A 14,580-nucleotide genomic window follows, 5' to 3' on the forward strand; every position below is an offset into this window, starting at 1 on the left:
AAGCTATAAAAATTCTACAATCTTGGATCACTAAATTCAAATTGGTCAAAACTTACAAAAATTTTATAACTGCATTGGTACGTATAAAGCTAGACTCGTTTGAATATCTGGTCTATAAGGAACAAAATGACAAACAAGCATGCAAAGACAGGTATGCTAAAGTAAGATTCGTTTGAATACCTAGTCAAGAAGAAACAAAATAGCTAGCAAACTTGCGTGGATAGGTGTCATAACTTCATTCATAACATTCTAACATTTTACAGGATATTCACCTTTCAAATTGTATTACTACGTAGAAACATCAAACAGTAACTCTTTGTGAGGGCTTGACAAGTTCATCAGTCTAAATAGATTTGAACTAATGAATTAAACACTAGTTTTTTAATTACATATGCTCCGCAGTCAACTGTTTGAAAGTTGGAATTAAAAGACGCGATTTTCAAGAAAGAGTTCAAGAACCTCCATATACCCTTGATTAATTCGATTGAGTTTCAGCAAACGATTTTCTTTGTTGTTATTTTATCCTTTTTTTCTGTTATCTTCCTTTTCTCATTGTCTTCATTGTTTCTTTTTTGAGAAAGTTGACAATAAATATATATTATAAGTAATTATAAGCTCAAATAAAGTACTGTCTTATTTCTAAAAGAAGCACTAATAATAACATTCCATTAGCATTGACATATACATAATTATGAGTACAAATAGAAATTAAAAACTCCACAAAGTACAATTAAAAAAACCATTTGCAAGTACAAAGATATATCTTTATATAGTGAAATGTTTAAGCTACTTAACTTATAAATTGTCTTGAAGTTAAACGTCAACGCAAATGCCAAAGAAAGTCGTCGTGTGTACGAATACTCAGTAAAAATTGGTCTAGCCTGACACATTAACGTTTCTTTTTTTTTTTTTTAATTTATTCAATGATCTTTTCTTTTAGATTTGACACCAAAATATTTTTGTAATTGTGAGTTGAATAATTTTACACAAATTTATAATTGTTAACACTGAGCAAAATATACTTTCATTACTTGCCTACCTACGCACGTAATTAGAGAATGTGAAGAATACGAAATATTAGTCAGATAAATGTTAACACCAACAATTATTTATCTTGTTGTTAACTTGCTAATTAATGAGGACCTTAAAATAATACTCATATAAGTCAAAGTTCAAGAATTTTTAATATTTACTAAACATAAGAAATAGTAAAAAAGATATAGTCAAGAACTATTAGAAGCGCTTTGGAAAAATACAAAAAAACTTTAATCATTAGCTATTGGGTTTAAACAGGGATAATCAAATATGGTTCTCTATCATACTTTCAAAATACAATAAAAATCACAACAAAAATAATATAAAAAGTAGGTTCAATGATTTATATTACCTTTTAGGAAACACACACACTTCATATTTACTCACATTATTACTTACACACATACGTTTACAATAAAATTAATATCTGTTATTAAAAAAAATATCCAATATAACTAGTATATATCTCTTAACTTCTTAGAATTTATTAAATCTATTAAAACAAATTCAATAAACAGATTATCAACAGATCGGCAATATTAAATTATTTCTAGCTAATCTGAAATAATGCTAAAATAGAATGTCACTATAACCATATATTTAATAAAATATGGAAAATAACGAAAGGTCTTGACATTATATGTTTGGTTATACGAAGAATCTCAAGCATTTCTGTTTATTAGTAAACCTTACAAAATTTGTTCTTATCTATGTTATATATGATAAAATTAATATATATTATTAGAAAAAGAAATTAAAATAGAAAAAATATCTTAACTTCTTTGAATTTGTTAAATCTATAGAAAAAAAAATTCAATAAACATATTAAAAACAGATCGACAATATCAAATTATTTCTAAGTAATCTAAAATAATGTTTAAATTCAATGATACTATTACCATACATTAAATATAATAATAAAAATGAACAATTTTTTAACAATTATTGACAATCACTAAATGGATATATGGATATATCACTGAAACAATGCTTTTAAACCAGAACCACAATATGAATTGCTCTTTATAATATCATCAAAGTGTTAATCATAGACCGATTACCGAAATTTTTTTATAAACATTTGTAATATTAACGGAAAGACATCCAACTGATTGTCTAATAATAACCTACAATATATAATACGAAACAGACAACTGATTTACCAATTCAGAGACCTTAACTTTCTGATATACAATAGAATACTAATGGGAGTTTGACTCCCAGTGAAGCTACAACTACTACCAATGACAGCCAATTTGTTTCTGATAAAAGTATAGATTATATTAAATTCTATTTTATTTATCAGTATCTATTGTATGTACCTATCGCACACCCTCTTCAAAAGAGGCACAACTCGAAATTCGTCAATTTTGAGTTAATGTATGGAACTTCCATTTTTTTCCGTTTTCTGAAAATTGATGAATTTCGAATTGGGCCTGTTTTAAAGGATGTGCGATATATTTAATATAGTATTTATATATATAAAGAGGATGTCCGATATATATATATATATATATATGTATCTATACATCTATTGTATATCTATATTTTATATCTACAATATATGATAGTATAGAGATGATTAAAATTGAAGAAATATTGCCGGTAGTTTAGTAGATTGCAGTTCGGATAATCAATAAAATATGTTCTATATAATATAGATATTATTTTATTATTATATAATATATATAATAATATATATATATATAGATATTATTTAATTAGTTATAATATATTATTTATACACATATATATGATATATAAATTTTAATTTGTTGTGTTACAAAGAAATTTATAAACTGGTATAATTATATATACAATTCTTACATCTATGGTAATTTTGCCGTCTACTAGTAAAACACAAAATATAATATATCTATAATATTCCGCAGAAGAAACTATTGAAATATTAAATATACTTATTGTCTTAAGTTTAAGAAGTGCCTTCCACATCGTTAGCTTCAAATGCTTAAAACTAAGGATATTAAACCACCACTGACTGTTCTGTTCTGTTCTCTCACATGGCATAGCATTTTTTTTTTTTGAAATTTGCAAAACAAAAAAAAAGAAGAAAAAACTAAGGGATTTATAATTTGCCAGATTCTTGTTTTTTGCAAACACAAAATTACACACGTATATATATTTTTTTTTAATAAGCGGTAGAGTTTTTTTAAATGCAGAACAAATTATGCAATTTCATATCACTTACCTTTCTTGAATTCAAAAATTGGTAGTTATTTGTTGTTTTGTTTTGTTTTGTTGTTGCTGTTTGTTTTTTTTTTTCGTTATTGTATTTTAATACACAGAACAATGTGTGTGAGAGATAAAAACCGGTTTTAGCAAAATAACAACACAAAAGAAATTAATATTAAAACACAATTTCTATATATTTATTTTTAATTATTTATTTTTTAATACTTTTTTCCCAAACACTTCAGCTCACACTATTTAAAGAAACAAAAAACAAAAAAAAAAAACAAATTAAAAAAAAACGGTTAGTAATTTTTTAAGATAAACAAATAACAACGTTAACAAAACAGTTAAAAACGTGAGCAAAGAACTGTAGTGCACTGAGTGGTCAAAATAGAAAGATATAAGCACTTTCGGAAAGGCACTCCAAAAATGCTCAAAATGCCGCTTTTAGAATTTTGTGAGAAGAGTCGTAGAAGACCGAAAATAATTTTTTTGTAGGGTGCAGAGAAAATTAACTCAAATGATTCATTTGGTTTGATGATGCACATCATCAAATCTACTGAAGAAAGGAATGTGTACTTTGTTCGTACTTAAGCGGCATAATTCTATTATTATAGCAAAAACATAAATATTAAGTATACATAGGTAAACAGTTTTGGTGCATAAAAACCGTATTAATTTTTAATAAGTAAACGGTTGGCATATGTACACCGCGTGCTGTTAACCACCCACGTTATTACTTAACAGAATTGTTTGCCTTTTAGTCTGACCAATAATGTGCGCTTGGAGTAGGAAAAACTTTAACACAAACACGTCGTCGAACACATGGAAAATGCAAATTTTATAAATTTTTTATTGTTTCAAGGTGCATACACAAAAAATTAACAATTGAAAACGACATACACAGCATTTAATCAATAAATTAATATTTTATTATAATTTTATTTTATTTAACGCGCCGCGGTTTATATTTTAAAAGCACATAATATTCACACATTCAAACAGAAAAGATTTTTTTCAATTAATTTTTTTTATCACAAAATCGCTATATAATTTGCGCTTATTTCTTTTTTGTTATATTTCACTGATCACTGATTTAATTTGAAATTATTTTTAGCTGGGATTGATTATTAACGATCATTTAAAAAGTAATTGATTCACACTTACATAAAAAATTCATTTATATATTATTTAAACAAAAAACAAACAATTATAATCAGACTCCTCAACAATACCTCGACCACCACTCAAATGCGAATGAATGAAAATTTTCTTGGGAGCAGGTCTTGAGTTGTTTTAGAATTTCTGTGGTGTTGCCAGAAATTTTTTTTTAAAATGTATGGTGAAATAAATTTGTATGATTTGGTATTATTGCAGTCGCTATATATGTTTAGTGCGCGTTATATAAAGTTTGTTGTATATACCGTTTAATATTAGAATTTATTCAGTCAAAAATTCAATTAATTAAAATAATATCAAAGAACATTTTTGTTGTTGTAGTTCTCTTCTTTTCGAAAAACTCATTAGAATTTATTTAAAAGGAAATAATAAATATAATTTATATATAATATATTCAACTAATTCCAATACTCCCTGAACGCTATATTAAAAGAAAATAATAAATATAATTTATATTTAACATATTCAACTAATTCCAATACTCCCTGAACGCTATATTAATAGAAAATAATAAATATAATTTATATTTAATATATTCAACTATTTCCAATACTTCCTGAATGCTACATTTGAACTATACAATTATTATTTATTTAACAGTTATAATCTAAAATAATTGTTAACTTGAAGTTTGCAAGAAAGTGTAAACTGTGGTGAGAAAAAAGTTTTTCGTTGTTCCCAAAGTTTATCGCATTTAAGGAATCGAGCTTCAGATTTCAGTTTCAACAATTTGGATTTAACTATAATTTAAATAAAGTATTTTAAATAATTGTTTTTGTGTGAATAAATAACTGTTTTCCTAAGGATTTGTAATTGTTTCCAATAAAAAAATAAAAGTACACTAATTGCTGTGAAAAATATTAAACTTTTCATATCATATTCTTGTTAATATGCATGTAAATACTGGCTGCCATTAGTTTTAAATGGATACGTATTGTGATTTGTCTCATATGAAATCAAAATACTCAATCAGATAAAAGATAAAAAGATTTTAAAAAAATCAATCTTACAGTTTTTTTTTGGGTTTGATAAAAATATATAGTAATGTAATGTATATAGTAATGTAATGTAATAATGTATATAGTATTATAGTAAAAATAATATTAAGTTAATAAATAATAGAAAAAATAGTAAATCAATTGTCATATCTGGTGATTAAAAGTACCTCTAAACAGATCAGTTTTGGTACAATCTCATACATTTTCCGGTAACGATATAGCTAAGATAACAAAGATATGGTACGATAAGGCACTTTCAATGTGTTATGCTTTATATTAGCATTATTTTAAATAAATGCATTAAAATAAACAAAAGTCTTCTATTTTTTTAAAATGCATTTACATATATAAATTTATATAAATTTATAAAATAATTTTATAATAAAAATTTTGTAATAAAAATTTTATAATAAAAATTGATATATATTAAGAATTCCTATAATGAAACTATAAATTATTCATAAAGTTTTAAAAGCATATTTAATTGATTCAGTTTAAAACTAAACATTCTTTTTCCATGTTGAGCAAACTTTTCAAATCTTGTAAACTAACCACGATATCTAGAGCAGTCAATTGTTTTAAATGCAGTATAACTGCGTTATGATATAATATCGTAAACTGCCGTAGTAGCCTGCTGTAGCTATTTGTGTTATTCCATATACCGTAAGGGCTATCTATAGCATATCGTACCGTACCACGTTTGTTTGGGTATACATTAGTTGGCATCGTTATGACCATAAATTACTAAACAGTGACCAAAACATGAACAGTCCGTTCACACTATCCAAATAAATGTATTTTAACAGTTAATTTCATAAATATATAAACTTCATAAACATATAAAAATGCTTATGTATAAGCAATAAATTAAATTAATTAATAATATATATTTGCTTATAATTCCATCGTATTTTTAAAGTTTTCTAAGTTTATTATAAGTAACGTTTTAATTTAAATCATAAAAAAATTTTTGTTTAAACCATAACAGTGTGATATTTATACAGAGTAATTACGCTGGAGTATTATTTATTGCTGGTTAGATGATTTTCATTTGTAACTCCATCGAGCTACTTAGGACTACACCAATAGATGAAGTAGCATCAAATATAAAATACCTGCTTTTTTTAAATTATATTAAATTTTAAAATAAATCAACTTGTTAATAAATATAATACCACAAATAATTACTTCTAATTACATCAGGATTTTTGAAACAATACATTGTGGATGAGCTGCTTTTAACTTTTAAGTGACAAGTAAAAAAGTTGTTGGCAACGCTCTGTTTACATCTGTTTGCCAAATACGTCAATTTTGTTTTTCCTTTGCATTTTATTTGAGTTGTGCCAATAACTTTGTTTTTAAAGTTTTGCAATAAAATATGGTAAGAGTAATTATTTTTCAGCTCCAATTTAATGGAACAAATAAAAATTTATAAATACTTTACAGTTTTCTTTAATATATAAAGAGGAAAATGCTCATGAAGACGGTATATGGTCTTGCGGTTGGGCTAGAATTCAGGAACCGGCAATCGAGTCTAGTTTTGAAGAGGATAGAGATCCTGACGTAAGTCGTGACTCCCTAACAGCAAAGAAAAAAAATGAGCCTATTGATTTCGTCGTAACTGGCGGGCTCGATGATTTGTTGAAAGTTTGGGACATTAATAAAGATTCTACGCTCAAACTTCGGCACACACTTAAGGGACACGCTTTAGGTGTAATTTCGGTTGCAATCTCATCTGATGGAAAAAGTAAGTAGACATATATATTAATACAAAATTATAATATTTTAAAATTATTTTTTTATAGAAATAGCTAGTAGTTCTTTGGACTCAACTTTGTGTGTTTGGGATACTGAGTCCGGAGAGCGCAAACATCTATTAAGATTAGGTCCGGTTGATTTGTGGACGGTGGCGTTTTCGCCATGCAATAAATTTATTATATCGGGTTCACATACTGGTAAAATATCAATGTATAGCGTAGAGACTGGTCAAACAGAGCAGGTGCTCGATCCACAAAACGGAAAATTTACACTAAGCATAGCATATGTATGTATAATTTGTTTATATATAGAGTTTTTTTTAAAATATAATATATTTTTATTGATAATAGAGCCCGGATGGAAAGTATATTGCGAGTGGCGCTATTGATGGTATCATAACTATATTTGATGTTGCTGCTGGTAAGGTCGTACAAACACTGGAAGGTCACGCTATGTCTGTGCGTAGTTTAACTTTTTCACCAAATTCCCAGATGTTGTTGACGGCATCCGATGATGGACATATGAAACTCTATGATGTGTATGTATAAGTTTGAATAATTGTTATATGTTTTGATAAACCATTTTCTTGCAATTGATGTTTTTTCCCATTTTATACGTTGTTCCATATATTACAGTGCTACCTGACAATAAACCTCCACACAGTTGCAGTATCCTCTTCAAGACCACGGTTGCGGTACAACGATTTTCTCAATAGGTCTGTGCCTAATAGCCCCTACAAATAATGATGCCTTCTCTGTACAACAAGAACTATCCTAGCTCAATTGAGAGCAGTGCAAATTTGTCAAATGTTAATACATTTATTCCTAATCCAATTTTCTTTTTAAACAATCGGCTAGCTCTCACACTACAATTGTGTCTAACCACACCCATGTACACGTATTAGAAATTTATTTCATGTTATCTACTTCGATAGATCTCTGTGTTTTACAACAACGAACCCAGTTTTCATGGGAAGTTCCCAAAAAAAAGATTTTAGAAAAATTGTACCAGTGACGACGATATTATTTTAATAATATTAATATTTTATTAATATTCATATTTTATTAATCTTAATCCCCGCGGGCTACAACAACAACAATTTGCTTCAATTCTCAACCTTGCTTATAAAATTAATTTCCAATAGTCTTTAAGTTTAGTTTAAATAAGATCATCGTACAAAATACAAACTAATAAAAACTTATTCTATACTTTCAGTGCACACTCCGATGTAGCTGGTACGCTTTCAGGACATGCATCTTGGGTACTCTGTGTTGCATTTTCGGAGGATGGTAAACATTTTGCATCGTCTTCTAGTGATACAACAGTTAAAATCTGGGACTTTGCTGAGAGAAAGTGTATGCATACATTTAAGGAACATGCAGATCAAGCTTGGGGTGTATCGTATAACTATAATAATGATAAAGTGATTTCAGTATCGGAGGACAAGTGTCTTAATATATATAACTGTCCACCAAATGCTGTTGTTTAGACGCATATATAGATCTAGTGCAAGTACAAAATTCTAAAGTTTAAAATTTTTTATTTTTCATTAAATAAGCATTTTCTCATTTGAATCACCAACCGTGTAAGATTTTTGATAAATAAAAGAAAAACCGTTTACTTTGTTGAATTTGAATCCTTTGCGTCTATTTGTTTAATTTGCGCTTGTGTTAAATGTTTATCCCGCGTATTTTCCGGTATGTGAACATTGAATGATTTAAAATATGTAAGTATGTCATCTGCGAATAAGGGGAAATAATTATTAAAAATTATTATAATTATTTAAAATGTTACACACCAATAAGAGGTTCCTTCATTTTGTACTGCTGAGCAATTCGTTGTTTAGTCCAGACTTCTGGCTCACTATTATGATCCGTAATAAAATCAATTGCCTGTTTTAATGTGCAACGTCCCCGCGCAACTTCTCTTGGCATTACATGTCCATATTCTGAAAATTCCGGCGTTGTTCTGTCTAATGGTAATGGTCTATCTGGATTAAAAGTTCGTGTTATAGGATACTCAACCTGTTTTATTGGAATTATTTATATTAATGTAAGGTCATATATATAATGTGTGTGCGTTAACATACAAATTTATCTTCGGATGTTACATAAACCCTTTTCAAGCGTTCGTCCAATGCCGAGTCCTTGCTTTCTAACTTAAGCTTAAGATTTGGATCGACTAAGAATTGCAAATAGGTTTAGGTTAAATGTTTTTTTATTTTCATTCAAGAATTTAAAAATATATAAAAATTGCAATATTTACGTTCCAATGCACGTTGCATGTCTTTGATATTAGATTCAAATTTTGGTGCCGCAGCCGTTTTTTCTCGGTCTAAAAACCTGTGTGCTCGATTTTCTACATTAAATCGATTTATTCTGCGCGATAACATAGACCTGACATTACCCATTTTCAGAAATATTTTAATTTATAATTATTTGTTCAATTAAATCGGCACAAAAGCAAAACTCATGAAAATAAAAAACATATGTTCAATATTTTCAGTAGAGTGACATCTTGCGGCAAAATTAAAAAAGAGTATTTAAGTTTATTATAATGTAAATGATTTTTAACTGCCCACATACATTAATAAAAATTGAATAATTTTTATAAGTAAAAGATCATAAAAGATATTTTTTGTTTTCAAAACTGTTTTACTATTTTGATCATATCAGAAATAATTAAAGTTTTATAATACGATTCCTATAGACTATTGTAGTTAAATTTATTAAAACTAAAATTTATTTAAATTTAACTGCAATAAAGTTAATTATTATTAACGTATTGCTAACGTAATTTCTAACCTTTGTCACTGTAAATATTGACAGAGCTAGCTTAAGCATGTTGTCAGTCAATTATTAACTAAATCGGTTAAAATGATAATTTTTAGTTAAAAAAAAAGTTTATTCTAGTTGCTTAATATTTTTAATCGTATTTTTATTAATATTCCTTATGCTATAAGACAATTACATGATCGCATTTAACTCATAATAATAGGTCTTTCCACGAGCTACTCGTAGTAAAATTCAAGTAAAATACAAATAAAATAATTTTGCATTGAAAGCAACAACAACTGATAAAACTCTCTTGCGAATCCAGTATTAGCGATGATATAGAACTATTTGTATATGAGAAAATAAACAATATTAAAAAGCGATGTGCTTCTTGTTCCAATAAGCTTAGAATTATGTTTGCTGAATTATTTTTGAACTACATTTACATTAATGGATGCGATTAAATAATAACAATTAAGTGGTATGTGAGAAACAATTTTTGCGCTTTAATAGAATACACAGTCGAAATGGCGATTATAGCCTTTTTCTTGAAACATTAAGTCATGTACTTGACATCAAATAGGCATAAGGTATAACGTTATGCCGTTACAGCTAAATTTATAATTATATTCTGAATATGATGTTGGAGTTCCCTATATAGTCAACTGTACATAAAGTTAATCACTTGTTATATGTGCTTGGAATATAGTAATTATTATAAATATAGTAATTATAGTAAACTGAAATCATGTTGTCATGTATACTTTTCTTTTTCTAAAATTATCGAGCATATAAGGAAGTCAAATTCTTATATTGAATGATTATTAGTTTCAGATTCTTGCTTTCGCATTATATATATAATAATCTAGAGATTTAATTTCATATATATTATATATATAGTTTCACATCAGTCCAGTAAGTTTTAAGGTAACGAAAGTAAATTTTTACTTATTAGAATTGACAATTCTACATCATAACCTATAAGATCAACTATATTTAATGTAATTGCTGAATACAGTGATTGACAATAAAGTGAAGACAACTGTCTAAATTTCCGTTTGAATTGTATAGACATTTGATTTTTTTTCTTTTTTAATTATATTATTAATAATCACGTTAAGAATTTAATTTGTTTGAAGTTGACCACCCTTTTCGAAAAAGTTAATTCTATATAATATTGTATTTCCACTTAAAGGATTTTGTATGAAAAATGGGTTTTTAAATTTTATAAGAGTTTTTAAAACAAATAATATCTTTTATGATCTTCTTTTACTTATAAAACTAATTTAAAACAAAATTTTTTAATTTTTATTAATGTGGGCAGTTAAAAATCATTTACATTATAATAAATTTAAATACTCTTTTTTAATTTTTAATTTCAATATTTTGTATTTAATAAATTTAAAATATTGAAGTAGTAATTACTTATAACATAAATCAAATGTACAAAATAAATTTAATAAAAATGATATGAAAAAAATAAATACGTTGTATATATTTTTAAAATTTTTAAAAATTTAAATAATTATTTATTTTTAGAAAAAAAAAATAATTATTTCACGGGCTAATTGGTCAGTTATTAAATAATGATCTTTTTTTTAAAAAAAAAAATGTATTATTTAGTTTTATAAGATTTTTATTGTCCAATATTTTGACTCGAAATAGATTTTTATTGAACAATAAAAATCTTATAAAACTAAATAATAAATTTTTTTTTTTTTAAAAAAGATCATTATTTAATAACTGACCAATTAGCCCGTGAAATAATTATTTTTTTTTTTAAAAAAATTTCTTGTGATCATTAAAACATTTATTTATTTTTAGTTAATTCATGAAAGTCTAGAATCTTTTTACAGTTGTATATAACATTTTTTGTAGATTTGTTAGATTTGAATTACATACATAGTTTATAAAAGTTTTAACAAATTTAATATTTAATATTTTCATTAAAAATAAAATTTTAAGTATACTTAAATTTAAGAAATAAATTCCAAGAGCACTGATGACGTGTATTTGGTATTATTCGAAACAGCTGCATGATCACCCATAAATTCAATTAATTTATACTGGATCACACGAAAGTTTTGTTTGTAATTTTAGCTGTCATTTGTTGTTGATTTCAACGCAAAAGGAAAATATTTGACAGCTAAAATTAGAAATAAAATTTTCGTGTAAATCCAGTATAAAAAATAATAAAATCAAAATTTTAGTTGCAATTTCACTACTAGTTTATATTAAAAATTTAGTTTTTTTTCGTTAAAACGGACGTTAAAAATCAATTGCTGTTTTTTTGTTTTTGATATTTTAAACTTTTTATTTCGAATTTTATGTTTGTGTAACTCTATATTATATTTCTATATCAATTGAAAATAGAAAATAAATATTTATTTATTTCTTATTAAAATAAATGCAATAAAAAAATTTAAAAGCATTTTAAAAGTATTTATATTAAAAATTAAATTAATAGATCATACAATATTTTAATCGTAATGAATTTGAGCAAGTACACAATTAAATAGTTAACCGTGTGCAGTTGATTCAAATTTTGTGTTTATTTCTGATCGATGTTGTGTAATTCGTAAGTAATGTATTGTCAAAGTAACTATTGATTTGAGCGAAAATTATATGGCAGCTCTGTTTACATTTCGCACTCAGTTGAATGAAGATTGCCGAGACGTCGTGTTAAAAATATTTGTGGTGGTGTTACGTTTATTTTCTTTGTTTTTATTTCGTCAATAAACAACTTAAATTCAACTTAAAAACTATTGCAAAACGTAATTAAATATAAAAATTCAATTTTATTGTAAAATTTATTTATAAAAAAGTGCAATAAATTGCGGAAATCTAATTATAAATTGAAGAATTTTTATAAACTTCGCTCACTCGATCGGTGTAAAATTCATTTTATATTCATTTTACTCGCCAGTGGTGAATATCAATCGTTAGTGTTGTACTCGTTGATTTATGGAATTTCTGCAAATGACAGTGGAAATTCATCCAAGTAAAAAATTAGAATTCTTTATTTAAATGGTGCTGGCGGAAAATTATTTAAAAAAAAAATTGTGAAAATTGTGAAAAAAATTTAATAAAAATAAATGAAAAATTCTTTTAAAATATTGTATTGTGCATGTGTAAATAATTTTCGTTAATAAATTGTAGTGCAAAGGTTGCGTTTTTACATAATTATTGTTGTAAATAAATAATAAACACACACACACGCATATGCTCCTATAAAAAGTAACATGCGCCAATGCAACACATATTTTGCAAATCAAATTAAAATAAAAGCAGAAAAAAAATAATAAAAATAAAGAATGTGGATATATAAAAACGACAAGCAAAGCAAAGATATAAAAAAAAATATAAAATAGAATTATTTCAGGAATAAATTTTATACAATATATTTTGTACTCTATTGAGGTAATTTTTATTTTTAAAGTAAATTTTTAAATTTTTGTGTGGAATGCGTTTGAAGTTGTGGGAGCAAACGCGGGGTGACAAGTGAAAGATAACCCTTACATGTATTGATATTCATTTATTTACAAATTTAAATGCCATGTGCTACAAAACAATATCAATAAGTTTTACTTGGAATATGATATATCTTAAAGAATTTCTTATTTTAAATATTTGTCTAAAATTAATGTTAAAAAAAATTTATAAAATGCAATTTGCTAAAGAAAATACACATTTCTTCTATTTACAATTAATAGTTTTTTTTTCTTTTCCAATATGTGCTGCAGTTGAAAAGTTATTTGTATTTACATATTTTCACTGTGTTCACTTGATCCCGCCTTCTCCCACAACGCACCGCTTATTCCATCCACTACTACAAAAACAAATCGGATTAAATTTTTTTTCATTTGTTTTAATTTGTTGTTGCTCACATAGTTTTTTTTTGTTTTTCTGTTTTTTTTTTGATTGCTCCATTACTGTGTATTCTCTTTGTGTGCTTTGAAAAATTTTGAAATGAATGAAAGAAATTGAAAAAAGCATTTCCGTTATTAATTAAAAATATTTTTTTTTCTTGGATAAGTTAAGGTCAGATTATCTTCTCTTCGAAAAATAAGCCTAATTAATAAACCACAATTTCCTGGTGTGGAAAAGAGTTGGAAAATGGAAGTAAACAAGAATTATAAATTGTTTATGAAATTTTAATTGCATTCCGGGAATTTTTAAATATACTCTAACGTTCACTAATAATGCCATTTAGAATATTATAAAAATGATTCAATTTTAGAATATTTATTTCTTAATTCAATTAAAGTACGAATTCGTTTAGAGTTTATAGACCGACCGTCATTGACTAAGAGTTGAATTCCTCTTAGATCGAAAACTATTCGTACTCTACAAAATTCTTCAATTATGTTTTTTTTTTGTTCTATGTCTAGTGATGGGGTGATGGATGCGAATTCGTTTAGAATAGATAGACCGGCAATGACTAAAAGTTGAATTCCTCCAAAATCGAAAACTTCATTCTCTACAAAAGTCTCCAATTATATTTTTTTTGTTCTATGTGTTGTGATTCATATAGGTACGAATTCGTTTAAGGTAGATAGACCGACCCTCATTCAGTAAGAGTAGAATTCCTCTTATATGGAAAACTATTCGTACTCTACAAAAGTCTCCAATTATTTTTTTTT

The 14,580-nt window shown here is 26.0% G+C and overlaps 2 protein-coding genes across 2 annotated transcripts; one reads left to right on the forward strand and one right to left on the reverse strand.

Moving 5' to 3' along the window:
• The first annotated feature begins 6,745 nt into the window (after positions 1-6,745).
• Positions 6,746-8,799, forward strand: LOC119684051 (WD repeat-containing protein 61-like). The gene is made up of 5 exons (XM_038097996.1): positions 6,746-6,786; positions 6,852-7,152; positions 7,211-7,449; positions 7,514-7,701; positions 8,379-8,799. The coding sequence occupies exons 1-5, from the start codon at positions 6,784-6,786 to the stop codon at positions 8,650-8,652; spliced, it is 1,005 nt and encodes a 334-aa protein (XP_037953924.1). The 5' UTR covers positions 6,746-6,783; the 3' UTR covers positions 8,653-8,799.
• LOC119684052 (protein NDUFAF4 homolog) lies at positions 8,762-9,654 on the reverse strand. The gene is made up of 4 exons (XM_038097997.1): positions 9,429-9,654; positions 9,253-9,344; positions 8,962-9,187; positions 8,762-8,902 (listed from the first exon to the last, which is right to left on the reverse strand). Exons 1-4 carry the CDS (start codon positions 9,571-9,573, stop codon positions 8,781-8,783), a joined length of 585 nt encoding a protein of 194 aa, XP_037953925.1. The 5' UTR covers positions 9,574-9,654; the 3' UTR covers positions 8,762-8,780.
• Positions 9,655-14,580: the final 4,926 nt, after the last annotated feature.

Source organism: Teleopsis dalmanni, chromosome 2 (genome assembly GCF_002237135.1).
Source record: "Teleopsis dalmanni isolate 2A chromosome 2, ASM223713v2, whole genome shotgun sequence".
NCBI classification, from domain to species: domain Eukaryota; kingdom Metazoa; phylum Arthropoda; class Insecta; order Diptera; family Diopsidae; genus Teleopsis; species Teleopsis dalmanni.

Excerpts from the sequence above, each read along its gene's own strand:
- LOC119684051 (XM_038097996.1), top strand. Across the intron at positions 7,153-7,210 it reads AATCTCATCTGATGGAAAAA|AAATAGCTAGTAGTTCTTTG; the intron begins GTAAGTAGACAT and ends ATTTTTTTATAG. Across the intron at positions 7,702-8,378 it reads CATATGAAACTCTATGATGT|TGCACACTCCGATGTAGCTG; the intron begins GTATGTATAAGT and ends CTATACTTTCAG.
- LOC119684052 (XM_038097997.1), bottom strand. The coding sequence starts at position 9,573 with ATGGGTAATGTCAGGTCTATGTTATCGCGCAGAATAAATCGATTTAAT. Across the intron at positions 9,188-9,252 it reads TAACATCCGAAGATAAATTT|GTTGAGTATCCTATAACACG; the intron begins GTATGTTAACGC and ends CCAATAAAACAG. Across the intron at positions 8,903-8,961 it reads AATGAAGGAACCTCTTATTG|ATGACATACTTACATATTTT; the intron begins GTGTGTAACATT and ends CCTTATTCGCAG.